At 58.9% G+C, this 27,513-nt stretch overlaps 1 protein-coding gene across 1 annotated transcript; it reads left to right on the top strand.

The window, feature by feature from the left end:
• Positions 1 to 761: 761 nt before the first annotated feature.
• ASS1 (argininosuccinate synthase 1) lies at positions 762 to 27,130 on the top strand. The gene is made up of 15 exons (XM_035555007.2): positions 762 to 814; positions 3,466 to 3,577; positions 3,938 to 4,006; positions 4,237 to 4,425; positions 6,792 to 6,848; positions 7,197 to 7,271; positions 10,408 to 10,478; positions 10,873 to 10,903; positions 14,486 to 14,576; positions 16,274 to 16,358; positions 17,013 to 17,077; positions 21,163 to 21,294; positions 24,851 to 25,007; positions 26,242 to 26,307; positions 26,782 to 27,130. Exons 2-15 carry the CDS (start codon positions 3,470 to 3,472, stop codon positions 26,834 to 26,836), a joined length of 1,251 nt encoding a protein of 416 aa, XP_035410900.1. The 5' UTR covers positions 762 to 814; positions 3,466 to 3,469; the 3' UTR covers positions 26,837 to 27,130.
• The last annotated feature ends 383 nt before the right edge of the window (positions 27,131 to 27,513 follow it).

The following is a 27,513-nucleotide window of genomic DNA, read 5'->3' as shown; positions in this document are numbered from 1 at the left end:
GGTCCCTCAGTGAGTGGGAGCAGGATCAGGCCCCTGGGGCCATGGTGCAGGTGGAGCCCGTTCCCCAAACGCTGTTTCAGTCCCATCACACTGCAGGCTGGAGAGACCTGAGCCCAAGGGTCCTTAGGTTTGGTGAGGGCTGTGTACCGGCGTGAGGGTGCAGCTGTAGGAGCCCAGCACTGGTGCTCACACTCATCTCATACTGAGATGCCCCAAAAAATGCATTTCCTGCAGGTTATGGGCTTCCCATACCTGAGGGCGAGGTCTGATGTTGATCTTGGCATGCCTGTAAGGGAAACTTGGCTTTGCCCTGAGTGCAGCCCCTCTGCCCCCTCTTCTCCTGCCTGCCCCTGGCCCCCAGGCTCCGTGGGAGCTGCAACCCTCCATTCCCAGGGGTTTCAAAGAAATTCGTCCTTTCTTCACTGAGCTGTGCCTAGTAGGAAGCCACTGAGGAGAACCAGCTCCCCTCTGCTTGCTGCTGCCATGGGGGTTCCTGGGGGGACACCCCCTGGAGCTGCATGGATGCTGAGGAGGAGTAGGGGGGACACCGGTGTCAGCCCCTTGAGCAGCGCAGCGAGCCAGTGCGGGGCAAATCCTGCATCCCACGGGGCTGGAGGTGTGAGTTCCCCCCCTCCTGCCCCGTTTTGCCCCAGGCAGGATGAGGGCAGGGCCTCGCCTGGGGATGGTGCCCACAGAGGGGACAGGCCTGCGGCAGCTCCGCCTGCCCACGCCTGGCTATAAGGGAGGAGGAAGAGGAGGAGGAGGATGGACACGCAGCGAGGGCAGCCAGCCTCCCACAGGTCCTGCGGAGGGGGTGAGTGCAGGCATGGCGTGGGGGGGTGGAAGGGAAAGGGGGCCCTTTACTTGGGGAGACCTGTCCCTCGCCCCTCGCTGTCCCCTGCCCCTCGCTGTCCCCTCTCCATCCAGCTTCAGGTGTCTGCCACCGTGGTGCTGGAGAACCAGGCAGAATTAACCAGGCAGGGGGGTCCCAGCCCCTTCTTATCCCTAAAAGGGGTCCAGGCTGCTCCTAAGCCCCTTCTAGCTCAGTTCTGGGGTGATCCCCACCACCCTGACAGCTTCCCCAGCTTGGCCACCCCCAGGGAGAGGAGCTGGGACCTCGGCTGGCACCACCCCAGTGCCCTCCCCGCTCTGTTTGTGGGTGCTGGGGGCAGGATGGGGCCCCCATGCCTGCGATGCCAAGGCTGATCCCAATGGCAGCAGCGCGTCCCCGCAGCCTGTCCCGCAGCCTGCCTGTCCCAGCTGCAGCACCAGGGCTGCTCTGCCCACCCGCCGGGGGAAAGCAGTTCCTCTCCTTGCCAGAAACTCGAGCTTTTTATTCCAACCCCGCTGCCTTTTATTTTTTGCTGGTCTTAAACAGACCAGCTTGGTATTCCTGTGGGGCAGAGCAAACAGCCGCTCCGGTACAAAGCGTGACCTAACTCATAAGGAAACTGCTGCAGCACAGTAATCAGGGCTGAGAAAGCCCCAAAATGTTCCACTTCCCTGAGCTTTGTTTGCTTTGATTTACTATCCTGTAACGCTGAAATTTTGAAGCTGTCTCTTCCTTGTGGGCACGGAGCCATGTTTCTGGGGCCGCAGCTGCGGGTGGCCCCATGGCTGCAGGATGTGTCTCTGGGGAGAGGCGAGGTGCCCGGGCCCCTGGGCAAAGCGATGGGTCTGAGAGCAAAATTTGGAGGTGTTTTGTCCTCCTCCCTGCTTGCTCGTGGACCAAGCGTGCCCCTCAGCAGCAACGCCAAAGGCTGCAGAGGGGATGAGGTTTGGGGGTACAGGAGGGAATTTGTCCAGATGCGGCGTCGTGCTTTGGCTGGCCCCTTTCGGGAAGGGCGACTTGCCTTTCCTGTAAATGCCCTGGTGAGGAAGGGAAAGGCTGAGCCGGGGCGTGCTGGGCACGGACCCAGCTCTGCCCACACCCAGCCGCCCAGGGGTTGTGGAAACGCCGGTTGCACAAGGCTGGGTGTTGCCTGCACAGGCAGCCTGATGGGCACAGGCAGGCTTAGGGAGCCGAATCAAATGGTTATGGGGTGGTTATGGGCCTGTCAAACCTCCCTGCTCTTCAGTGAGGCCAGATCCTGCACCAGGGTGCTGAGCTGGCTCTGAGCAGTGCTCTGTTGGGTGCTGGCCCTGCATGGTGCTGTTGGGACCCAGGGAAGCACCGTGGGGACGTGCAGCCCGCTGGGAGCGGTGTGCTGGGGGGAGCCGGGCACGGGGCGCTCCCCCCCTTGTAAACGCAGGAGCAGGATTGTGCTGACTTAGCAGGAGCACAAAAGCTGCTGGGGATCGGATCTGGCCGGCTCTGCCGTCTGCCTTCCCGGCCAAGGGTCAGCTGGCATTGCCTCTGCGGAGCCCTGCGTTCACAGCCTGCCTCGGGGACTGCCGGGACAGCCCCGGCCCGTTCCCATGGCCAGCAGAGCCACTGGGGGCCCCCAAAATCCCCCCTGCACAACTCCAACCCCCCAAGCCGAGGGTGCTGAATCTTTTCCCATCTCCCGTTGCTGGCTGAAGTCCTCGATGTCCTCAGCCAAAAGGTGAGGGGCACCGAATCCCCATGCAGAGCTTTCACGCTGCCAGTGCAATTAGGACAAACTCCCAATGACTATTAATCAGACTTTGGACCGGTGCTGAGCTGGGCAGCTGGGGGTGCTGCTCACGTGCCCGGCAGGGCCGGGATGTGCCGGGTCGTGCCTGAGCCTCTGTCTCCCCCGTGCCTGAGCCGGGCCCCCCAGGTCGCAGGGCTGCGCCGGGTGGCTGCCACCGCAGCTCCTTGGAGCAAAGGTAGGCACGGGGCAGCTCCGGTGGCTGTCTGCCTGCTGCGGGGTGCCCCGGGTGCTCAGCGGGTGCTGTGCCAGCCAGCACAAGGGCAGGGTGCCCACCTTTGCCGGGAGCCACAGCCTGGCCATGGGCAGGGTGCTGCAGCTTCTTTCTTGCCTTCATCCCTTCTCCTTGCAGCCTCGGGGGGCTCCCGGTACCCCTGTGCCATGGTGAGCCCCATCCTGTGCTGCCTGCAGCTCGCTTTCCCCAGGCTGATATTTGGCTGAGCATCACTGGGAGCCCTTGTTTTATTTGGGCAGCTCATCCCAGCACGGGCAGCACCACGAAGGGCTCCTCCACTGTCCGAAGCAGCTGCCGGCCCCGTGTTTAACGTGCAGGGAGCTCTTCTCCTCACCTCCTGGTTATTCATCCCCTGGGTAATGTTTGTGTTGGCTGGAATATCCCATCCCTCTGCTCCTAGCTGGACCATGATGGCTCTACGGCCAGTTCAGGGGACACTGGGGAGGGTTTCACGGTGGATGGCTGCAGCACCCCTGTGCCAAGCAAGATCAGCCTCACCTTCGGGGCAGGATTTGGGAATATCAACTCTCTGAGGACCTTTGAAGCAAACCAGAGGATGGACGGAGAGCCTCCTCTGGGCAGCACAACACAAACCCCTTTCCCCTTGCTCTGCAGCACCATGGCTCAACCCAAGGGCACCGTCGTCCTCGCCTACAGCGGGGGCCTGGACACCTCCTGCATCCTGGTGTGGCTGAAGGAGCAGGGCTACGACGTGGTCGCCTACCTGGTGAGCCCCTGGGTGCTGGCGGGCAGGGGTTGGGGGCAAGGGGTGGGTGACAATGACAGCACCCTGCGGGGTGCACAGTGTGCTGGTGGCCCTGGTGCTGCTCTGCTGAGCTTCCCAGCCCCGTGTGGCACAGCCTGTCCCTGCTGGCAAATGACCCTTTGCTAACGAGGGCAGCACATTGGGGCAGAGCCAAGGGGCTTAGCGTGGGGTGGCACGGCCCCAACTCACTGCCTTGGGCATCCCGGATGGCTCTGAGCCTGGTCAGTGCAGCTTCTGTGGTGCTGCAGGTGATGTTCCACACAGGCTGGGCATGCATTAAATTTTTGCAAGCTTTCAAACTAATTCTTTTCCGTCTTTCAGGCCAACATTGGACAGAAGGAAGACTTTGAGGCAGCCCGAAAGAAAGCACTGGCGCTGGGGGCCAAGAAGGTAACAGCATCCCTCCCTCCGGGGGCTCTGAGACCCCCTGCACCCCCTTATCAGTGTGTGCATGGTGCTGACACCACAGCGAGCAGCCCCTCTCCCAGAGGAAAAGCAAAACCCTTTAGCATCTAGGAGAGGGGAGCAGAAGGGACCCTTCGGGGTGCCACCCTAAATCCCCGGAGGAGCCGGATCCTCCCGGCTCTCCTCCCATGGCGGGGCTCCCTCCGTCCCCGCAGGTTTACATCGAGGACGTGTGCAGGGAGTTCGTGGAAGAGTTCATCTGGCCGGCGGTGCAGGCCAACGCTGTGTACGAGGACCGCTACCTGCTGGGCACCGCGCTGGCCCGGCCCTGCATTGCCCGCGGGCTGGTGGAGGTCGCCCAGAAGGAGGGAGCCCAGCACGTCGCCCACGGGGCCACGGGCAAGGTGAGGGGAGCGGGGGGGGGCGTGGGGTGCTGGTGGGGGGGCTGGCTGCTTGTCTGGCCCAGACATGGGTGCTGGCGGGGGGGGGGGGCGCTCCATGGGTGCTGGGGGTGTTCTGTGGGTGCCGGGGGGATTGCAGAGCTCAGCCCCATTGCGACACTTCCTTCTGGGTTTTCCCTGCTCAATTTCGGTTCCCTCAGCCTGGCAGCGTGCGGGAAGGTTTGTGTGGCAAGCCAGGGTCCCCAGCAGGTCAGAAATCCCCCATTTTCAATAGTGAACCCCCTTTTTCAACAGTGAGGGTGGCAGCTTTAAAAAAAAAAACAACTGCCCTGGCCACGGGCTGGGCAGGAGAGGAGGCTGCAGAGGGGACCCAGCACCGCGCTGGGGGTTTCGGGGTTCCCCTTATCGGTGGGTGGGGGCCACAGGGCACCCCTGTCCCCCGAGGGGCTGGGGCAAACCCCGAGCCCTCCCCGGCTGTCACCGGCTGTCCCCGTGGCCGTGCCGGCCGGCCGGGCAGCAGGGAGGAGGGTTTGCCACTAGAGGCAGCCAGAGACCGTGGGAAGGATGCTCGGGGCGCAGCACCTGCTCTGCAGACGGACAGCTCGCTGCTGGTCCCCTCCTGGTTTAATTCGAGCAAAGGTGCCCCCCCACCTGACCCCCCCCCCACCGCTTCCCATCCCTTATCCTGGGGGGGGGGGGGGGGGGGGGGGAGACACGCGGGACCGTGTCACACTTCCCCAGGAACAGCCAGAGCAGGGGAACCCCCCTGGCACCTCCATCCCCTGCGGGGACACTCAGGGTGGCACCATCACCAGATGCCACCTGCATGGCTGTTCTGCAGGGCCCTCGGGTGCTGTGCACGCACCCAGGGGTGGCTGGATCCCCCCTCCTCCCCATCCTGCAGGGCCCTGACACGTACCCATCCCATCTTGGCCCACCTGCAAGGTCTTGGTGTAAAGGGGACTGGGACTGGAGGTCCCCAGCGATGCTGGAGGAGCCCTGCAAGGAGGGGGACATCAGACTGGGGACAGCCAAGGGGCATGATGCCCTGCAGGAAGGGGGACTTTAGACCAAGGACAGCCTAGAGGCATGCCCACACTGGGTCTAGAGAGCTCCTTGGCCAAAATAACTCTTGTTCCTGCCACGATGCTTTCCCTGCGTCCTTCTCCTCTCATCTCACCCTTGCCCAGCACCCTCCTCATGAAAACACCCACTCGAGGCTGAACATACCCTGATGCTCCTGTGTCCCCTGCACCCCTGGGCATCACCAGCACCGGGCTCCCTGGGGGCTGCTCCCCGGGCTCTGCCGCCTCCCCGAGCCATTAGAGCCGCGGGCGCAGGCAGCACCGTGGGTAACTCGACCCGGCTCAGCCCGCAGCGCCTTAAAAGTGGGCCATCTGCGGTGTCCCCGCTGCTGGAGCAGATGGACTTGTTTGGGGCCTGTAAGGGAAATGAGTGCTTCGGTGGCTCTGCTCGCCTCTGTGTAATAGTCCTCGGGGATTTGGCAGCCCGGCCGTAAATGTATCCTTCAGGCTGGGGCCAAGAGGAGGGAGCAGGTCCTTACGCCCCTTGGTGCTGGTGGGAAATAGGCTTCGGTGAGCCCTATTCCCCTGGAAGGGCTAATAACCCCCAGGCTTGTCCCTTCCTAACTTCCTGGCCTCATTAGCAGTGCCCCATCAGCGTGGGCCAATTAAGATAACGGGAGGTTCGGAGCTAGTTAATTACGAGCTGCTGCAGCCTCCTGGCCACTGAGTTCTTCCTCCCTTCCCCAGCTCCCCTCTAAGGCGTGCACAGAAATAAATACTCAGATGTGGGTTTCGTAGGCTCACTGGAGCATTTGGGTCGGGCCAGACCTTCAGGCTCAGCTCTCAGGGATCAGCTCAGTGGGATCTCTGCTCCTGCTGGCACCGGTGCCCAGTGCTCGGATCTGTCTGGGGTGGTATCAAAGCGGTTCTGTGCTCGAGGATAAACGCCCTGCTCAGCTCAGGGTGTTTCACGCTGGGAGATGTTTCCCAGAGAGGTTCATACTGCAGGTTGGATGGAGCTTGCACCCCGAGGTGCGTCTCCATCGCTCTGCTGCAGGCGTTTTGCTCCTGTTCCTGCTGCGGCACAGCCAGGAGCTGCTCTTTTGTCACCTGTATTTTCAATGCTCCCTTTTATTAACTGCCCCCACTGATCTTGCAGTTTCTTTTCCCAAATCCAAACGTGCAGTCTTTCCTTCCACCTCCAACCTCCAGGCCATGATCCTCTCCTGGAGGTGCTGGATGGGCTGGACCAGGATGGGATCCTGTGCCCCACTGGCACGACGCGCTGTGGGACACCCACCTCCCATCCCAGACAACCCCTCAGCATTTCCACTTGCATTTCAGGGCAACGACCAGGTTCGGTTTGAGCTCACCTGCTACGCACTGTGCCCTAGCATCAAGGTAAGGCAGCCCGGGGGATTTCCTTTTAACACCGATGCGAGAGGCCGTGCCTCTCCTTAACAAGCTGCCAGCTGCACCGAGCAACGTTTTGGCATTTGAGGGGGCCGTAATGATCCTTAATTGACCTACTTTTACCCCAAACACCGCCAGGCCACTGAGCAAACAGTGCCATGGCAGCTGCGGGATGATCGATGCTCCCTGTTTCCCCCCTCGCACCCAGCACCTCGTTGGGGTCAGGGTTTGGGTTACGCCACCCTGGTGTGGGGAGATTCGATTTCAGCTGGGGGGCTGCCCGGGGGGGGGGACACGAGAGGGGGCTGCAAGCCTCATGCTGCTGCCTGCCGCCAGGTCGTCGCACCGTGGAGGCTGCCCGAGTTCTACCAGCGCTTCCCCGGGCGTCGTGAGCTGATGGACTATGCCCAGGTAGGATGCTCACCGCAGCCAGCCCCACCTGGCATCGCTGCAGCACCGTGATGGGCTTTCCTAGGGTGGTTTTCTTTCTTCCCCCTTATATTTTCTTCTTCCTCCCTCCTTTCTAAAAAGCCCGTAATTACCTGCCTGCTAATTGTAACCCGTTTTCCAAGGAAACAGGTCCCAGCTCGGCGACTTGCATAACAGACAAAGCAAATCCGCTCGCCTTTGTTGTCTCTTCCTTTTTGAAGTACAAGTTGCAATAAAACATATTAGAAGTTTTGCATCAGGTTTTTACGTGCCCACCAGGGTACCTTTCTTTTTTAGCGACTTCATGGAAATGCTTGACAACTCGGCTCAATCAATCAAAAGGGAAAAAGGCAGCGCTGTGCATAAACCAGAAAATTGCTTCGGTTTTTAAATAGCTGCCGTCTAGGCTTGCCTGGCGGCGCAGGGAAGGCGAGGTGCGGGGCCACGGCGCGGGGCGAGGAGCCCTCCGCAGCACATCGGGGCCGCCGGGAGCGGCGTGTTGAGGATTGTGTTTGCCATCTGTTGTTGTATTGCGGAGGGGCGAGTTTACGAGAGCTTTCCATATGTTGCCAAACAAATTGTCAAATAGGGGAGTTATTAAGAGCGCGGCGTTTTTATTATATGGGGAAAATGGAACATGTGTTTTGGGTTTGGGTTTTGTTGTGGGTTTCTTTTTTTTTTTTTTCATTTGAAAAGGGGGGGAAAAAAGGAAAGTGAAATAGGTTGGGGCCCTGCTCAAAGAGAAGAGGTTGGGGTTGAGGGTTTGCAGTACCTCGTGGCCTCTGGTGATGCTCAGCATTTGAAAAAATGAAAATAAAAAAGGAGGGCAGGGTTTTTTCTGTTTCATGTGCCGGAGGAGGGAGACACAGCCAGATCCTTTCAGTGCCTGGATGTTCTCACCTCGGTGCTTAGGGAGGGCACAAGGCAATGACATTTGGGGCTCGGATGCTGCCAGGGGAAGCGGGGATCCGTGCAGCTGCAGCGCAGCTCTTGCCTTGCTTCAGCAAGAAGCTGCTGCAGTGCGGCGCCTGCAACCCGTGGGGCTGAAAGGTGTTAATGAAGGAGCTGGAGATCTTGGGTGCACCCGGGTGCTTGGCCTTGGGCAGGGCGAGGCTGAACAAGCTGGGCTTGTGGCCTGAAGCCGCTTCTCTGCTCGGTGGTGGCACGGTTGGCAGAGGCCACCTGGGCTTGGTGGCCGCTTGTTCATGGGTCCAGATGCTGAGGATCCCAGTTGAAGTGCTCACGTGGAAAATCGGGGTGTGAAGGGGATGGCCCCATAAGCACAGGCTTCCAGGCTGCCAGGAGGAGCAGCAGTGGGAGGGAAAGGGTCTCTCTCAGGGCTGGTGGCTCATGGTCCTGCGGGCATTCAGGTCCGACAGAGGAAGTGGTGAGTCTTGGTGAGCTGGATGTGAATATTGGAACGGGGAGAGCCTGTGATTATGCCCCCCCAGGATAAAAGGATCTCAGCATTAATTAATTAAGGTGAAATGTCCCCTGCCAATATGCGGGAGGCCTCTGGGATGAGGACAAGGGCCAGGTCCTGATGGGAGCGTGGCACTGCGCTCGTGCCTGTGCTGCGGTCGGTCCCCAGCTGGGGCTGAGGTCTGCGCTCCCAGCCCTCACTCTCTGCCCTCTGCGTGTGGCCAGGGCACTGCTGGCGTAGGGCTTTTGTGGGGGGGTGAAAGGCATGCGCAGCTCTGTGTGTCCATAGGACAGGACAGAGAAAGGTGTTTTCCTACTCTCACCTGGAGAAACCAGCAGAGCAGCAGCAGTTGCGCCCAGCAAGCTGCTCTTTGCCTTCTCTGCAAGTCAGAGCTTGTGGCATGGAGGCCATTTGAAGTGCAAATGCGCCCTGCCTGCCCTCCCAGGAGGCTCCGTGGGCAGCAGAGCACCCTTCACCTGCAGCCCTGCGGGTGGGACTGGGCTGAGGTGCTGAGGCTGCCCAGCATCCCTGCAGCCTAGGACGGGAGGGTGGAGAACCATGGCCTGTACCCGGGGCAATGTCCCCGCTGGCTCTGGCAGTGGGGCTGAGCTGGTCCCTCTGCAGCTTTAGGAGGCATCTCAGCACCTTGCTGTGCTCTTGGGGGGTAGGTTGAGGACCGTGCTTTAACAAGCAAAAACATTTCCTTCCCCTTTTCCCCACCAACAAAGAACTTCCAACAAACCCCGCTCCTCCGCTCTTGGTGGCGTCCGTGCTGCAGTCGAGCAGCAGAGGAGCCCCAGGGAGATGCATGGGCTACAGGAACACACCAAGGCACAGCCAGATCCCGGATCCACAGCCTCAAACCCTCAAACCCATCCTCAAACCCTCAATCCCAGCCTCAGAGCTGGGGCGCGGGGAGCCTCGCGTGCAGCAGGAGCGTGATGTCGCTGGCTGGGCAACGTCTCCGAGGGCTCAGGCTGCTGCAGCTCACTGCCATCACCTCTCCCGCTAATTCCCCTGTGATCTCACCTCGTCTTCACAGGCAATTTCCCCCATTGAAATGTCAGCGGATAATTGAGTGCGCCGGTGACCTTGTTAGGGAGCTGGGCTCGGTGCCGTGCGCTGTGCCGGGGAGGCAGCTGGTGCAGGGCCACGGGCACCGCTGTGCCAGGGCGATGTGAGCCTGGGGTGCGTGGATTTGGGGACCTGTGCCAGGCTGTGTGTGCACGTGTTGGCATGAGGCTGTGGGGATACGGGTGTTGTCCCCTCCCAGCAGAGCATCGATGCTGTCGAAGGCTGGAGAGCATCCTGTGGTGCTGGTGACGTGTCCCCAAGTCACCTCCCGTCGCTGAGGAGCCCAGCCGGGGGAACGAGTTGACCTGGACCTGGGGAAAAAAAAAGCACAAATTGCTGACATCTCTATCAGTTTGGTTAAAGGATGCCTTGGTGCTCCATCTGCTCGTGGCGGGGCTGGGGCAGCCGTTCCCCTCCCGGCAGCACAGTGTGGGGCTGGGGCACCATGTCCCCAATGTGCCCATCAGGGGGGAGCTGATGGGACGCAGGGTCAGAGGCATTGCCACGACCCGTGGGGTTGTGCCTTTGTGCTTTTGGGGCTGAGCCCCCCGGGTCCTGTGCTGGTCTCAGAGGCTGGCTCGCCCCACAGGCTAATTGAGCGTTTCTCCCTTCTCCCTGCAGAAGCACGGGATCCCGGTGCCTGTGACGCCCCAGACACCCTGGAGCATGGATGAGAACCTCATGCACATCAGGTGAGCAGTCAGGCAGCTCCTGCGGGGCAAGGACACAGAGCCTGGGGCCACCATGTCCCCCGCTGCGTGACCAGTACAGTCCTTCACACCTCCAGAGCGGAGAGCCTGAGTCCTCCTGAGCCACAACAAGCTGGACAAGGCTGGCCCCAAAACCTCCTTTCCTAAACCTACAGAGCCATCCGCGTCCCATGTGGCAGCTCCTGGGCTCTCCCAAGCCAAACACTCCTTGCAGGATTGCTGCTAAAAGCTCTGGAGAGCCCTAAAACCTATTTACCCCCATCCTCATGGGGCGGTGGCAGTGCTTTGGGGTGGCCCTGCTGCCGGCAGGTCCCTGGGCACTGGATGCTGGTGCTGCAGTGACTTTTTTCTCTCTTTCCTTCCCTGCCTGCCGCAGCTACGAAGCCGGGATCCTGGAGAACCCCAAGGTAATCGATCACGGGCGGGTGGCAGCTACAGGGCTGAGGGCGTCTCGTGTATTTGCAGCCTAATTGGCAATTTCACGGCGGGCCTCGTGCAGCAGGGAGACCCTGCCGCCCACCCGGCCCCACTGCCTCTCCCGGCACGTTAATTGCCGCCGGCGTCAGTAGGGATGGGACAGTTTCAGGGTGACAGCGGAGGGGAAAATGTCACGGGGAGGCAATAAGGGAGCAATGAGACAGATGAGGTGCTGGTGGAGAGCGGGGCTGCCCCACTCTTTGCACTGGGGTGGATGGAGGGGTCCAGGCTGCTCCCACACCATGCCTGCAGCCTGCACGGCCCCTTTTGCTTCCACTTCATCTGTTTGGGGCGAAGCAATGGATTAAAAGTGGCATCCCTGATGGTACCGTGGGACCGCCGGGTCCCCGTGGGGTTGGGCGCTGTGCATCACTCCTGGCAGCACGGCTGCAGCCTCGTGGTCCCGCTGTGTCAGTGCTCCTGCGGCTGTGATGCTCGGTGGCCACTTCAGCTCTCCATCAGCTCTAATTAGCGTGGGGGCGTGGGGAGAGGCCGGCAGAGCTGCAGAGGGACCCCTGGTGTGCAGAGGGACCCCTGGTGTGCAGAGGGACCCCTGGTGTGCAGAGGGACCCCTGGTGCCCAGCAGCCCCCGGATGGGCAGGCATGCACCTAGAGCATGGGGATACGAGGATGAGGAAGGTGAGGACGGCATCCTGTTCCCCCCTCGGTGTCCTCTAGAGGGGCACCTTCCCCCTTGCAGTGCCCCACCGGGGACCCCCATCCCCATGGTCACCCCACACCCTGCCTTTCGGTCCCAAGGCAGCTCGGAAAATGGGGTCCCTTTAGGAGAGGACAGACCATTCCCCCCACACCCCGAGCAAGCAGCCAGGGGTCAGGGGCACGTCTCCCCCCACGGGTGCCGGGACAGGGCTCTGCTGAGCGTGGTGGCACCGCCGGCCCCTTCCCAGCCCGGGACGAGGGTGGCCGGGGTGCCAGGCGCGGCAGGGTCCCCTCCCAAAGCCCGGAGACCTGCCAAAGGGAGGGATTTGAAAGCAGATGGTTGAGCTATTTTCTGCCTCTGTGAGGCCCGATTGAAGGGCAATGAGGCAGCTAATGCGGAGAAAGATAGAAATTTACTTGCTTTAACTTCATATGGCACTCTGAAAGAGTTCATTCAGTCCCGGGCACAACAATATCAGCCGGATGAATAAACCATTTGCGGCATCGATAGCTCTGCATCATGGTTTACTTCATGGACCATTTGCTTCCAATTTCTTCTCTTCTTGCCCCGTTTTTCTTGCTTCTTTCTTCCCCCCCTCCCTCTCTCTTTCCACACACTCTTCCTTTTTTTTTTTTTCCCCTTTTTTTTTTTTTCCCTCTCTCCCCTTTAAAGATGACATTGCAGGACTAGCCCCCCTGCGGGGAGGGATAAATAGGAGGCATTGATACACTGCAACAAACTATTTGTCATTTGAACTGTGCTTTTAGGAGAGAGAATAAAAAGAGGACAGACTCGCACCGTAATGATGGAATGCAAGCCAAATGTCACTTTTATTTCTATTTAGTTATTTTATCTAATAGGGGTTTTCATAGTTGGCTTAGAAAATTGGAAACTACCTGACTTTGACTTCCAATGTTTAGTAAACAGTTTTTAATACTTTCCATTTTTCGCCCCCCATCCTTCCTTTTGAACTCCAAGTTTTTCATCATCTCCAGCGGGTTTCTCTAGTTAATAAGTATGATCAGGGCTAGGAGAGGCCAGCTGATGTAAAATTGAAATCCGCAGCCCGTGTAATTCGTGCGTGCGTGCGCGCGCTTGGGGGGCACGAGGGAGGCGCGCGCGTGTGTGTTGTGTAAAAAAGAGAGAAAGGGGCACAAACGGGGCACGGCGGGAGGGCAGTGGGATGTGCCCTGGGATGTGCTCCTGGGACAGGAGGACGGGGTGCTGAGAATGGCCGGGCTCGGCGATTTGTTGGAGTCAAAAGTAAAGGGGGGTTTTCACCCCAAAAACTATTTCCCATGTCTTAAATTTTAGGTGGAAATTCCACAGGGAAATTAATTTTCCCCTCAAAAAAAATTTTTTTTCAAGCATCTCCTTTTGCACTTTATTTGTTGTTGTTTTTTTTTTTTTTTAACCTGTTTTCTACCTCATCCATTTTTGCTCGGTGGCGAGGAGCAGGAGGGAGGAGATGTGAGCAGGAGAGGCTGCGCTCAGGGCTGGCTGCAGGCAGGACCCAGCACTGGGGGGCTCCAGCTCTCACCTGTTGGGGGGAAATGTTGATTTATCACCATGTAAAACATTCAGGAGAGGCTCCGTTTGGAGAAACTCCACCCTCAGCTGCCTGAACATGGGGTGTTGTGCATGGCAGGGACTTAGCTGGATGATCCTGGAGTGGGAAGCTGACTGGGGCTTTTGGGATTATTTTCATGTTCCTGCTCACCTGGCGTTGAATGGGGCAGTAGAAAGAGGCCTGGAGCCTCTCACAGCAATGGGGATGCTCCAATGAGCCACGTGGAGCAAAGCAAAGAGAGGAGGTTGATGTGCAGATGGACGGGTTTCCTTTGGAAATGTTCCCTCTGTTTTGACCAAATCCTGCGGGTTTTGTGGCTGGGTGAGCATTTCGGGCTCAGTGTGGCTGCCACTGGCTGGCAGAAGCTGGCTTTGGTGCCGCCTTTCTTTTTTTCCTCTATTGCAGGTATCTGGGTCGCTCTGTGCCTCAGTTTCCCTCTCTTCCCCTTCCCAGCACGGAGGCTGCTTGTGGGCACTGCTGGGGTCCCCTCCCTGGTGGCACAGGGGACAAGAGGCGGTGTCGCCAACACGAGTGACCGTGACAGCGTGGTCCCCACCTGGATGGGGCAGCAGCCACGAGGGATGCTTTAGCTTTGCTAAATTGCAAAGCATTTGCTTTCCGGGACAGAAAGCTTTTTATTATTATTATTATTATTATTATTACTTTTTCCTCCTTCATCTGGTACGTGCTTCAATTCCCCGCCGTCACCCCAGCGGCCCAGCTCTAGCGGAGATAAGATGCTTCTTTTGCGACAAATCTTGGGGGAAAATATACATAAAGGTTGATGCGCTCTGAAATGGGTTTTTGCTTTGTTCCTCCATTTTTCCCCCGTGTGTATTAACCTCGAGGACACCGTGAAAGAGCCCATGCGACTAGAGCACCTGCTGGGGTCAGGCCTCCTCATTCGTTTTTTTTCGGTCAGCGCAGAATAAGCCGGGCTGCGGCGGGGCCGCAGCCCGGCTTATTCTGCGCTGACCGAAAAAAAGTCGCACTTTTCCCTGCCTGACTTGCTTCTCCGCAGCTATTCCACCTCCAGCTGTGGGGGCGTCGAAGAAAAAGATGAGATCAAGTTGAGGGGAAAAATTGTCTGATTTCCCCGGTCCCTTTGTTCCCGGGGCCCCTGCCAGCTCCGGCGCTGCTTTGTGCCGGCGCTCGCCGCGTCCCCCTCGCTTTGGGATGGGGACGGGGGGTGGTGGGTGAAGCGTGCCAAGGTCTGGGGACGCTGGTGATGTTGGCTGTGCCAATGGCACTGACTTTCCCTTGTCTTCCCCCCCCTTGCAGAATCAGGCTCCCCCCGGCCTCTACACGAAGACCTGCGACCCGGCCACCTCTCCCGACACCCCAGATGTCCTGGAGATCGAGTTTGAGAAGGGTAAGAGCTTCCCCCGAGCCCGCCCTTGGTGATTTTTCCTCTTTTAGGGCCAGATCCTGCTCCCCGGTGAGCCTGGAGAATCCCTAGGGTGGAGGTGGGATGAGCCCTGACTCGGCGCACAGCAGCTTGGTGCAGCGCTTGGAGCACGTTGGGGTTCTGCACAGGGGGCCTGGGCATGTCCCTTGTGACTCCTTGTCCCATGGGGCTCTGGCTGGTGGCACTGGGACCCCCCTGCAGGCAGAGAGGTGCCTCCCTGGGCATCCTGGTGCAGCGGGTGCCGGTGGCCCTGGGGAGACACGCAGGTGGCCCTGGGGACATGCAGGTGGCCCTGGCCAGCATCGCAGCTGGGGAGGAGATGCTGGTGCTCCACCAGGACTTGGGCCAACCATGGGATTGCCATCACGGGGGGGGTCACCCCTTCCCATACCCAGAGCCTGGCAAGGGGACAGGGGACTCCCACCCCCGCCACCCCTGGGTGTCCCCGTGCCACCCCTTTGCTCCTAGGTGCCACCTCCTCCCCGCAGCCCCCGGGGCTGGGAGCCCGGCTCCGGCTTCCCGATCCTCCTCCCCGCCAGGCGCAGCCCCCCCTCCCAGCTCCCCATTCAGCCCCTAGTTAATTTATTTGAAGTTTTAATCTAATTATTAACTATTTTAAAGGCTAAGCAGCTTTCGCCAACAACAGCCCCGACAATGTCGGCTCTTCGCCGCGCGGACCCCGGCCAATGCCCCGGCGAAGGACGAGAATAGAAAGAGCCGGGGCGAGGGGAGGGCGCCGAGGGGGGGCCCGGGCGAGAAGCGGCTTAAGGTTCATTATTGCCGCAACTTACATTTAATAGCAATTTACAACCGAGTTTATAAACCCCTGGCGAAGAGAGGGGGGTTTAGGCCGGGGGAAGCTGACAGAGCCCGTCAGCAGACACGGCTCTCGCGGGCGCCCCGTGATAAAGGCTAGAAAGGGAGGCATTGAGCGCTGATTGGCAACCGAGAGCGCGCCCGATGGTAATGAGAAGGGCAGATGGAGGGGAGATTAGCCTCCAACTCCGCGCCGCTTTTCTTTGTGGGCCCCGCAGCCCCCTTGTCAGCTTCCTAATACATTTATTGCTCATTTCACACTGCTCAAGAAAATGCCTCTTTTTTCTATTCAGCCTCCCCCCACCACCCCCTCCCCGGCTTTCCTCCCTCCCACCCAGGCCCTTTAAAAATTAAAAAAAAAAAAGAGGGAAAAAAAAAAAGGTGCAATAATGAATTCCCAGGGAGCGTCCCGCCACGGGGTGCGTGTGCGTGCGTGTGCGTGCGTGTGCCCCCCCCCGGCGGCGGGTGGCTCGTTTGTCAGCCCCCTGCCAGGGGCTGGTGGGACAGAAGGTGCTGCGCCCTAAGACAATTGCCGAGCGTGAAATTCAATTAGTTAAGGGCCTGGTTGCAATTTCACAGGCCCTAAAAAAGAAGAGAAGGGAAAGAGAGGGGTGGAGGTGGCGGGGGGGACATTTTTATGGCCTTTTTTATTTATTTATTTCGCCTTTCTCCCGAGGTGGGTCCCCCCCCCCTCGCTCCCCCCGGGCAGCAGCTTGGATATGCCTTTTTAAGAAGTTATTTAGAGTTCATATCTGTCACGTCTACTTAGCGCGCGCGGGGTGATGCCGGGAGGGGATCCTGCCGTCGCCGGCCTCATCCTGCCCACCTCTCTCCCGCCTCCGCAGGTGTCCCCGTGAAGGTCACCAACGTCGGGGACGGGGCCGTTCGCCGCTCGGCCCTGGAGCTGTTCGTGTACCTGAACGACATCGCGTGAGTGCCCCGGGGTCCCCAGTTTGGGCTGGAAGCGGGCGGGCACGTCCCTGGTGGTGACGGGGCTGTCCCCGCTGTGCCATGCTGGTGCCAAGGCTGGGAGCATGGGAGGATTTAGGATTTTGTTCCCCGTGCATTTATTGTGTGCCCTGAGGGGTCGAGGACCACCCTGCCCTGTGTCTGGAGCCAGGGTGGCGCTCCTGGAATACCCAGTGCCACCCAGTGCATGGTGCCCTCCTCTGTGCCTCCACCTTTACACCCCGCGGAGCTGAATGGGACTGAGCTTTGCCATGTAGTTCTCCTTTTAAATGTTAATTAAGTGGTTTTTAAATGATTTTGGCCATCACGAGCGCAGCTGCAGCATCGCCAGTCCCCAGTGCCCATCCCCTTGCCCGGTTTATTTTCCGCTGGCCCCAGTGCCATGGGGCTCTGCCCACGGCAGACGAGGATGGGAGAGGGTGGCAGAGCTAAGAGGAGGCAAAAAAGAAAAAAAAACACATCTGCCTTTCACCCCTCCAACCTGGGGGATCCCTACCATGCCACCAGGCACTGCCAGCCCTGCTCAGGGGTACCTATGCTGTTATTTGGGGTTTGTGCCTGCTGTCCCCCTGCCACCTCCCCGCCGGGGGCTGCAGCCGCCCTTCTCCTCCGCAGGGGCAAGCACGGCGTGGGGCGCATCGACATCGTGGAGAACCGCTTCGTCGGGATGAAGTCCAGAGGTGAGTGGCCACCGGCCCACGGTGCTGTCCCAGCCATAAAAACAGCCAAAAAAGAGGAAAACGCTGGTGGGACTTCGCTGATGCTCAGCATCGTTGTGGTGCTCAGGTCCTGGCCATGCTGGCAGCCCTTACCTGCTCCATTTCCTTCAGCTTTATGCAGGATTTGGACGTTATGAGGATTTCTTACTGGTTTTTAATGAAGGCAGCTGTCCCCTCACTGCCAGTGCCATGGTTTGCACCAGCCCCGGGGGTCCCAGTGCCACCAGGGACCCCAGGGCTGGGGGTGGCACCTGGCCCGGGGGGAAAACTGCCACGCTTTGGGCTTGGTGGGTGAGCCTCAGCTCCCGTGGGAGGGTGCTGGTACAGGGCTGTGCGACACAGGGACAAAGCATGGGAGGCAAACACAAGTCACCAAGTTTTTTGGAAGCTGGTCCCTTGGTTTATTTATGCCTTCTGTGGGCTGTGGCTGAGTATTGATCACCCTTGGGGATCAGCTCCATCGGAAACCTCTGGAGGCAGCGAGCTGCCCCTGGTAGAACAGAGTAACGACACGGCTCATCATCATTTCCCCTTCCTTGTCCCTGCTCTTTTGTTTTAAATCTCATTAATACCTAATTAGAGGCTCCCTTTCTTTAAACTTGCCCTCTGTGGCAGGGCACGAGCAAATATTTTGATAAGGCTCCACGGCGGCGCTCAGCCCCTGCTGCGGGGCACCAGGTGCCTTGCCAGAGCATCAGCCATGGAAGGTGAGAAACAAAACCCCAAATCATTCGGTGTGAATTTGGAGAATCAAATTAAAACCGAAAGAAGGGAGAGGAAAAAAAAAAAAGAAAAACACAAAACCAACCCCCAAACCACACGCACCAGCTTGCACATTTGCATGCAGGATGCTGAGTAATTTGTCAAAATCTCCTTTTTTTCCTTTTTTTTCAAAGAGCCGCTGACATGCTCTAGTGACCCTTGCAGCATTTAATAATTTCTCTAAACCACATTTAACTGTCATGTTTGTCTCCTGCGTGACATTGTCGAGCGATCGCTGCCGTGTTGGTGTGCTGGCAGAGGAGGGCTCTGCAGCAGCGCTGCCTGGTGGGTGAGGACCGGGTTTCTGGGGACAACGGGGCGGGGGGGGGGGGGACGAGCCTTTGCCCTGGGCTCTCCCCCCTCGCTTTGAGCAGGATCCTGCCCCCAGTTTGCTCCTCTTGTTTCCCGCGATTGCCAGGGTGCGCTGCGAGAGGGAGAGGGGAAGCAGAAGATGTTGGGAAGAGTGGAGCCCCTGCGGGGATGGGGCTGGAGCAGAGGGGTGCTGCTGGTACCTGCCTCTGCCGGTGGGTTTGGGGTGCAGGGGGTGACCCTAATACTGCATGGCCAGGAGCCACTTTTGGTAGTATTTTGGACCCCAGATGGGGTGAGCGCCAAGAGGGCTAACGGGTGACAATCCCATAACATCCCATGGGACGTGGTGACCCTGCTGGTGGCACCAGCTCGGGGCTCTGCGGGGTCCTGGGGCAGTACCAGGACCCCTTTAGCCCAAGGATCTCCGCTCACCAGGGGAAACTGAGGCACGGGCACGGCGCTGGGGCTGCCTGTGGCCACGGGGGCAGCTGAGGTCCCCACGAGCCCTGCCGGGGCCACCTTCCCTCCTCGCCGCCACCTCCTGAACCTGCACAGTTTGGGAAGGGGAAATTCATTTGCATTGATTTTTACTAAACTCCTAATTGAAATTCGTTAAGGACTAATGGGCGAGGGGCTCTCCGAGCTTGCCCGCGCCAGCCCTTTAAGCCCTGTTAACTGGATTTCGAGGTGTTTGTTTTAGTGGGAGGACGGGGGCTGATGGGGCAGGGCAGTGAGTGCCAGCCTTCCCTGCCCCTTGCGCCTGTTCCCATCCTCGTTACCAAATTATCTTTTTAACTCTGGAGGGGGGCTAATTAAGTGGAGTAAATGAAATCAGTGGGGAGGAAGCAGGAAGGAGGGGACGGCCGCTGCCAAAAGAGCCGAGCTCTGTTCAGCTGCGGCTTCTCCTCTCTTTTCTTATTCTTTTTTTTTTTTTCTCGCCCCCCCCCCCCCCCCCCCCCCATCAATGCGTCCAGCGAGGCCATGAGGCACCACGCCGACGCAGGAGGCAAGCAGCAAGCCCTGCTTGAACCCACACCCTGCTCTCATAATCCTTCACCCACTTTGCAAATATTTGCCCCGGGGGGGCAGAGATTTGGGTGGCATCACCCTCCCCTACACCAGGTCCTGTCCCACGAGCATCGGTACCGGGCTGCCACCCACACTCAGTGCAGCGAAGGCTCCGGGCTGGAGGTGGGCTGAGAGCTGAGCTTCCAAATTAGAAAATTTTAAGCAGCAGCAGCTGTCTGCGGGGCTGCCCCCCCCCTGGCCCCCCTTCCCCAGCGGTAATTGCGGGGTGATTGCAGCTCCGGCAGCCTGCATTGCTGACACCTCTGTCTTTTTCCTGTAAACATGGGGAGATGAAAATAGACGCTTGGAGACGCTGCGAGTGTCACTCCGGAGGTGTCTCCGGGAGCTCGGCTGTCACCTCCCCTCCCGGCACTGCAGTCCCCGTGCCGCTGTCACCGCTCGGATGGGGCGAGCTGGGGGGGTGGAGAGGGGCAGGAGGCAAAACTGAACCTTTGGTCAGCCCAAATTAGCGTTAAGGGGAAGGAGAGGGGATGTTAATTGTGTCCACGGGGGGCTTGCCCATGCAGTTGGGGTTTGGAGCCCCTATGTTAGTGTGGTGCCCCGTGCGGGGCTGTGCGCGTGGGGATGAGTCCTTGGGGAGCCCCCGGGGATGGGGCTGTGGAACTGCTGTGTGGTCCAACAGGAGGGAATTGGCCCCCGTGGGGCTGGTCAGGTCCTGTCCCATGCCTGGAGGATGCTGAGTTCATAGGAGCCTGGTGGGGATGAGGTTTTGTGAACACAGTTTGGGGGTTCGAGCCCCCAGAACAAGAGCTGTGCCCACTGTGGTGTGAGCATGGGCACTGTCCTGCGTGGGGGTCCTGGGGCTGATGGCTGTGCCGAGGAAAGGCAGGGGGCTCTTCTCCTCCAGCCCTTTAATTGAAGGGCCTGGGGAATTTGGTGCCTGAGCTGTGCGCCCCGTGGCAGGGACGAAGGCAGGGCAGGGAGCAGGTCCCAGCACCACAAAGCTCCCTGAAGCTGCCCAACGGCAGCTCTTGGCAACGTGGCGATTTGGAGGCAGCATTCCTCTACCTTCCATCGTTGCTGACCTCAGAATTTTATTTTTCAGGGACTCGGGCTTGCCTCTCTGCATGCCAGCAAAGCGTGCGGGTGCCCTTTGCCATTCCCAGGGCCGCGCCATAGTGCGGGTGCCCCCTTGGAGAGGGGACCGTCCCCACATGCAGGGGACAGGGACGTGACCCTGCAACCACCCTGGGCAGGGGCAGGAGGTGTCTGCAAAAGCCCCGCGTGGCCGCCGTCATATTTAAACAAGATTTAAACCCGTTCCGTGGCACACAAACCCCGAGTGGCCGGGACAAAGGCAGCAGCTCTCCCTCCATGCCTTACCCATGCCCTTTGCCCCCCGACCCCGCAATAATTCCCCTGCCCTCCATCCCACCACCTTCCCTGCTCCTCCTGCACCCACAGGCGAGTGGGAAGGAGCCGGGGGGGTCTTGCCAGCCCCGGATGAGGTGCTGCTCTCTTGGCCCTTATTTCTTTGTGGCGGCAGCATGGGTCTGGCTTGGCAGCCAAGGGGAGAGGAGGGTATTTCAGGCCCTCCGCGCCTGTGCCCCGCGTCGTTCGCTTAATTACAGGTTTTCAGCGGCAGACCGTTGGGCACGGATCGGTGGGGGGATCGGTTCCCAAACCCTGTCATTTAGCCTCGTCAGAGTGCCTCTTCAAAGAGGGGAATCTAGAAATTTTCTCCGCAAGGTGCGGAGTGGACTGTCTCGGCCCCAGCATGAATATAATGACAGATGCATTTTACAGCAAGCTGGGACTGAATGCGCTCGACCACAGCTCCTTCTGTCAGCCAAGTCATTATTTTTTGTCATTTGCTGACAGTTTTGGTCTCATTCGTTTCTCTCTCTTTTTCTGCTTTTCCCCCTGCCTGGAAAAATGGCTAGGTATCTATGAGACCCCAGCGGGGACGATCCTATACCACGCGCATTTAGATATCGAGGCCTTCACCATGGACCGGGAAGTGCGGAAAATCAAACAGGGGCTCTCCTTGAAATTCTCCGAGCTGGTGTACAATGGTACGTAAAGGCCCTGCATCGTGCCCCACTGCCACCGTGTCCCCTGACATCCCCTGCTGCCACCCACAGGGTGACAAAATTCGGATGTGGCTGTCGAGGATAGTCATGAGGAAAAAAGAGGGGTTTGCTCGTGTCCAGGGAAGCTGTGGGTGCCCCATCCCTGGAAGGGTTCAAGGCCAGGCTGGATGGGGCTTTGGGCACCTGGTCCAGTGGGAGGTGTCCCTGCCCATGGCAGGGGGATTTGTCCTGGTGATCTTTAAGGTCCCTTCCAACCCAAATGGGTCTGGGGTTCTGCGATTCCGTGGTCTGGAGAGCATCCCATCCCCACACCCTGCTTGATGTTGGGGTAAAAGGGCTCCACGTCTGCTGGCGGGAGGTGATGCCACCTTCCACAAGGGATTGCTGGTGGGGGATGCTCCTGGCATCCCCCCCGAGCCTGGTGCCATCAGCTTGTCCCAGGCAGCACGCCCAGCTACAGCACCCACCCTCATCCCCACACTGCTCGCTCGTGGCTGAACCTTCCCCTGTCCTTTTCCCCCAGCACCCTCGCACCAGGGCAGTGAGCAGGGCACAGTGACAGCCCCCTCCCAACCTCCCTCAGCCCCCCGCCCCAGGCCGTGCTGTGCTGCGCACACCCACACAGTGGCACTGCTCAGTGCGGCAGGGCCAGGGGGTGATGGGGACACTAAGGGACAAGGGGACGCTGGCTCGGACCCGCAGACAGGGACAGATGCACTTCTCCCTCCTCCTGGGATGCACGCGGAGGCTTTGGTGTGGGGCTGCTCAGCCACATGCGTGGTCTGAGTTTCTCTCGGCTGCTGTTATTAAACAGCAGTGCCTGTTAAATGCTGATCCCGTTTGATTTTGGGGCCACAGCAGCACCTGGCTTTGCGCAGCCGGTGACTTCCCACCGCCGCCTTCCCCTCGAATCGCAGCCCCTGCTTCCACGTGCTCCCTGATGCTGCACCAGCCCGTGGCTGGTTTTAATAGACTTTGCGCCACGTCACCTTTATTTATTTTCTTTTTTAAGCTTAAGCATAGAACTATTTATTCCTAAACACTCGCTGTTGTGAAAGCACGAGATGAAAGAGCCATGCGGGTGCTGGGGGATTTGTTTCTCCATCCCCACCACTCACAGGGTCTGCTCCTGCGGCTGGGCGAGGGGCTCCGGGATGTCCTGCAGCTCCTGCCCCACCTGAGCAAGGGGCAGACCCAGCCTGGGGGCATCTCGTGGCTCCTTTGCGAGTCCTCTGAGCACACCAGGAATTATCCTGGAGTGGTTTAGCGCTGGCAAAGCAGCCGAGGGCACATCTGCAGGGGAGCTGGGGGCAGGGAAGGATGGGGAAGGCTGGAGGCATGCAGGCTGCAGGTTGGCTTCCAGCAGAGCTGGCGTGTGCAGAGCTGGTTTCAGAGCTAGCAGAGTCTGGCAGAGCTCTTTTGTGTCCTGTGTTTGGGTTTTAATGCAGAGCTGCAGCCACGTGGGCTGGCTGGCAGTGCCACCTGCTTGTGCTACACCGAGCACATGAGGTTTAGCTGCTAGGCTCTGGTCCTTCGGTCCACACCCAGACTTAAGCGACACCTGAGCATTGTCCTCGAGGTCCCATTTTTCTCTCCTCCCATCCCTCGGCTCACCTGCATGAGCCCCAATGCACTGCAAGGTCCCTCCTGGCCCCGGGTGGCCGCTGGCAGCCAGGCTCTCAAGCTGGCCATCCTGCGAGACCTCGTTATTGAAACTATTCCCTGATTTTGGGAGGATTAGCCTTTGCCTTCCCCCATCCCCACTGATCCCATTGCGGAGGGCTGGCTTTGAAGCCAGTCGGTCCCGCAGGTACCGAAATGTCATTGTGTGCCTGCACGCCGTGGTTTTGGGATGGTTGGGGCAGGACGGGGCTGACAAAGCAAGGAGGGCGTTAGGACGGATCGCTGCACGGGGGGAATTCGTGGGCGGTGAGGGGCGAGGAGGGAGGGGGCTTCATCGCACCTGGAGCTGCCAGAGCCAGCATTTAAGTACCTGGTTATTATTTCAACGTGTCTCTGATTTTTTTTTTTTTCCTGTCGTGGGGATGCAACAGCCCTACGTCAGCCCTGGCATTTGAAGAGTTTTATTTGAAGTGTGTTTACCTAGAAGAGGGGTTTATTCGCTCGGCTGGTGGAGCTGCTTGTGTGCAAGGAAGGGGGCCCTGCACCCTTTGGTGGTGCTGAAGGGATTCAGGGCACCGGGGATGGTTTTGCTGGTGAGAAGCGGGATGCTCACCCAAGTGCCCAGCCCATTCAGGCCCACGTAGCACCAGTTATATCCCCAGACCTGAGCTGTGTACCCACCTCCCAGCACCTTATCCCAGCAGAGGCAGGGAAAAGGATGGAAAATACTGCAAAACCTTGCACGGAGGCCGGCACAGGGAGCCAACAAAAGCCCGGGTTTGTTTCTTTAATGGCCTCAGCCCGAATCCCAGCTGGGAAAGGAAAGGTGAGAGGGCACCGGTGTGCAGGCAGGGAGATGGGAGAGATAAAACCCGGGGATGGCCAGAGGGCGGTGAATAGGCTCTTTCTCTCTCCCCCTCTATCTCCCTCTCTATCTCCCAGGCTTTATTCCAGGTCTGGAGGGCTCCCTGGCTAATTACCCCTCTTAGTGACAGGAGGGTGCACAGGAGGAGCAGCAGGGCCACGGCCCCTCTGTGTGCTCCTGGTGGCCTCGGCTCGTGGCCGTGCCACCGCCTGCCCTGCTGGCTGCTCCCCGGGGCTGGTTTTGGGGGAATGTGACACAGTGTGTGTGTCAGCCCAGCGCCCAGATTGGGATGCTGGGGGGGCAGGAAGGGGGCTGATTGCTATGGTTGGGGTTAGGTGGAGAACAGGACGGTGGCTAGCCCTGTATGGGCACTGATGTCCCCCAAACCCCACGCTCCAAGGAGGGTTCAGTGATGGGAGGAGAAAATCAAACTGCCCTGAAAGTGGCGGTGAGGGAAGCACCCCACAGGGGGTGGTGATTCCTGGTGGGAGCCAGGGGCTGGGGTGGCCCCTTGGGATGCTGCATCCCACTGGGGCTTTCCCATCCCTGCCTGTCCCAGGGGACAGCAGCTCATCCCCATCCTGAGGGCTGAGATGTGGTGACCCCCCCCCCCCCTCCCCAGCCCACACTGCTCCTGCAGGCCAAAATCTGCATCCACCCCTCCATCTCCACCTGACCTTCCAAGATGCTGGGTTTTGGGAGGTGTTTTTGTCATAACTTGATGAGGCTTTGAAATCCTGTGAGCGCTCCCCATCTGGAGGAACCGGAAGGAAAATGCCCACAGTGCCTTTTATCGAGCAGGTGATTTCCATCTCCTCTCACCCACGGGGAGGCTGAGGCCTCTGAGGGGATGGGACACACACGAGGGGATGCACGAGGCCCCCATAGCTCAGAGCTGAACCTGCCCATCCCAGCACCTCATTTCCCCCTTTCCCGTCCCGGGAACTCATCCCTTCCCTTAAAAAGACCCAGCCTGGTGGGGGAAGCACGTCCCCCGGGGAGCCCCCCCAACCTCCCCATCCCACCCCTGACGCTGCCTCGTGCCCGCAGGCTTCTGGCACAGCCCCGAGTGCGAGTTCCTGCGGCACTGCATCGCGCGCTCGCAGCAGGCGGTGGCGGGCACCGTGCGCCTCTCCGTCTTCAAGGGCCACGTCTCCGTCCTGGGCAGGGCGTCCCCGCGGTCCCTGTACAACGAGGAGCTGGTGAGGTGAGTGGGGACGGGGTCTCCGAGGGTCCCGTCCCGTCCCATCCCATCCCATCTCATCCCTCACCTCTCCACCAGGCCACCCGTGACGGCCCGTGGTTTCCTCCCAGCCAAGCACGAGCCGTGTTTTGGAGTCAATATTATTTTTTTTTTTTTCCTCCGGCTTTTCCCTTTTCTTCGCGTTGTTTTCTCTCTCGCTTGCTCGCTCACCCCCCTCCCCGGCCCTCCCTCAGCCCCTTTCAATCTCTCTAAACACTTTATAAGCCATAAATACACCCGAATGAGTTTAGATCAGTCAGAGTAAATGTCAAATTATCTTCTCTCTTTCTCTTCTCTGGCTTTTTTTCCCCCTTTCCCTCCCCCTCAAAATCAACAGCTCCTAATAATCCATCCCAACCCTTCATTATGCTTCGCACTCTCACTTGGAGAGATTAAATGAATAAAGTTAAAAAAAAAAAAAAAAAAGAAGGAAGAAAAAAAAGGAGGATGGAGGGGGGTGGGACTGAGGGAAAAGAGAGGAGAGAAAAGCAGGGGCACTTATTCTCCCTGCGTCTCCAACCATTTTCCTTTTCTTTTTGATTTCTACATCGCTGGTTTGAAAGCCTTTGAGTGACGGCGTCACAGGAACCCGAGAGAAAGCTGTGAGAGGCAGAGCTGTGTGGAAATGCCTCTGCACAGTAGGTAGAAAGTAACGTAATTATAGAGCAGGTCAGAACCACTCGAATGAGCAAAAATAAAAGCACAGAGGTTTTTCTGTAGCCCGTCAGGGGAGGTAAAATCATTGTAAACTCTTTTTTTTTTTTTTTCCTCGCCCCCCCCCCCCCCCCCCCCCCCCTCCTTTAAGGTTTGCAGTTTCTGGGAAACGAGACGTGGTTTGGGGGGCAGTGGGAAGCCATCAGGGCTGGGATTGTGGGGAAGGAAGGGGATGTGCCGGGGCCGCGGTGCCCTGCCCGGAGCGGGACGGCCACGGGGATGTCCCTGGGGCTGGCAGCACCCAGGGGACACAGCGTGGCTGCTCGATGCAGGAGGTGCAAAGGGTGGCACGTGGCAGATGTCACCCCGGAGGGACATTTGGGGCTGCAGTGGGGCACTGGGGTGCCCGGCGAGTGTGCTCATGGTGCAGCGATGTGCCATGCCCTGGTCGCTCATGGCCGAGCAGCTCCAGCATCCCCTCCGGTGCACAGGCACAGCCCAAATCCCAGTCCCCACATGGGTGACACTGCTTTTCTCTCCGCAGCATGAACGTGCAAGGGGACTACGAGCCCGCCGACGCCACCGGCTTCATCAACATCAACTCGCTGAGGTCGGTGGGGGGGTGCTCCCTGTGTCCTCCCCTCCACCCCCTCAGGACTCAGCCCTGCCCCAAGCCCCCACCGACCGCCAGGACGCTGACAGCCTCCCCGAGCCCCAGCCCTGCCTAATTACAGCCTTCCCGAGCATCCGTCCTCGTTATTTTACTTACTTCTCAGACCCCGCGGTACCTCCCCCCCCCTCCCCCAGCTAAATGCTGTAAAACATGCTGCATTTACATAATGGGCTCTTAATTTTTCCATTGCCTGTTAACTGCTTTGTTCTCCCCGATACTTGATGTCCCCCCACCCCTCTAAGATAAATTAATTACATTATCTCATGGAGAAAAAAAAATAATTAAACTGTACAGGCCTTAACAAACGCCTGCTCTTCACGCCCTCCTCATTCTGCTTAAATTAATTGAAAGGAAATGTGTGTTATTACTGTTAATTTACAATTAATTTTTTTTTTTTAATCTGGTTTCCAGGCTAAAGGAATATCATCGTCTTCAGAGCAAGGTCACCGCGAAGCAGAATGAATAGCAATCAATCGCATGTGGGCCTCCCGCTCCCCTTTCTAATTTCTCTAAGAACCACCGCTAATTGTGGTGGTAATTTGTAATTGTAACTCGTCTCCCAGAGTCAGCGCAGAGGTGATGGCTTTGTTACGGGGCCCCGACGAGTGAAATGCAATCATTAAAAAGGTGGTCGGCCGGAGGAGAAGTGGGGAAGGAAATAAAACCAGCCACGCGCTGGGGCTGCTCCTTGAGCGCCGGGCTTTATTCCTGCCTTGTTTGTTTGCTCTTCCTCCGCGCCTTGGCCGAGCGCTTCCCCACGCCGGGCTTTGTGAAGTTTGTAGTGGATTGAGTGCTGCCGAAGGACGCCGGGGTCTTGTCGCCAGCGGGACCCCTCCGTGGGAGCAGAGGTGTCCCCCCTGCCCGGCGTCGTGCTGGGGACGTCCCTGTCCCCGTGCGGTTTGCAGTTACAAGGATTTGGTCGTTGCGCTTTTGTCTTTGCTTTAGCACATGGGGATGAGGCTCGGGGTTGTTTGAAGGGGAAAAAACCCTCTGGAGCTTTCGGCAAGGGGAAGCCGGGGGGCGCAGCGCGGTGGGGACCCCATGCACACAGCGCTGAGGGTGCTCCCAGATGTCACTCGGGGCCAGGAGGCAAAAACGAAATTCCTCCCCGTGCGAGCACCTGGGATGTGCTGAGGATGGGGA

The sequence above is a fragment of the Cygnus atratus genome, chromosome 19, assembly GCF_013377495.2.
Source record: "Cygnus atratus isolate AKBS03 ecotype Queensland, Australia chromosome 19, CAtr_DNAZoo_HiC_assembly, whole genome shotgun sequence".
NCBI classification, from domain to species: Eukaryota; Metazoa; Chordata; class Aves; order Anseriformes; family Anatidae; genus Cygnus; species Cygnus atratus.
This window is presented reverse-complemented; position numbering and strand designations above follow the sequence as displayed.

Excerpts from the sequence above, each read along its gene's own strand:
- ASS1 (XM_035555007.2), top strand. The coding sequence starts at position 3,470 with ATGGCTCAACCCAAGGGCACCGTCGTCCTCGCCTACAGCGGGGGCCTG. Across the intron at positions 7,272-10,407 it reads AGCTGATGGACTATGCCCAG|AAGCACGGGATCCCGGTGCC; the intron begins GTAGGATGCTCA and ends TTCTCCCTGCAG. Across the intron at positions 25,008-26,241 it reads TACAACGAGGAGCTGGTGAG|CATGAACGTGCAAGGGGACT; the intron begins GTGAGTGGGGAC and ends TTCTCTCCGCAG.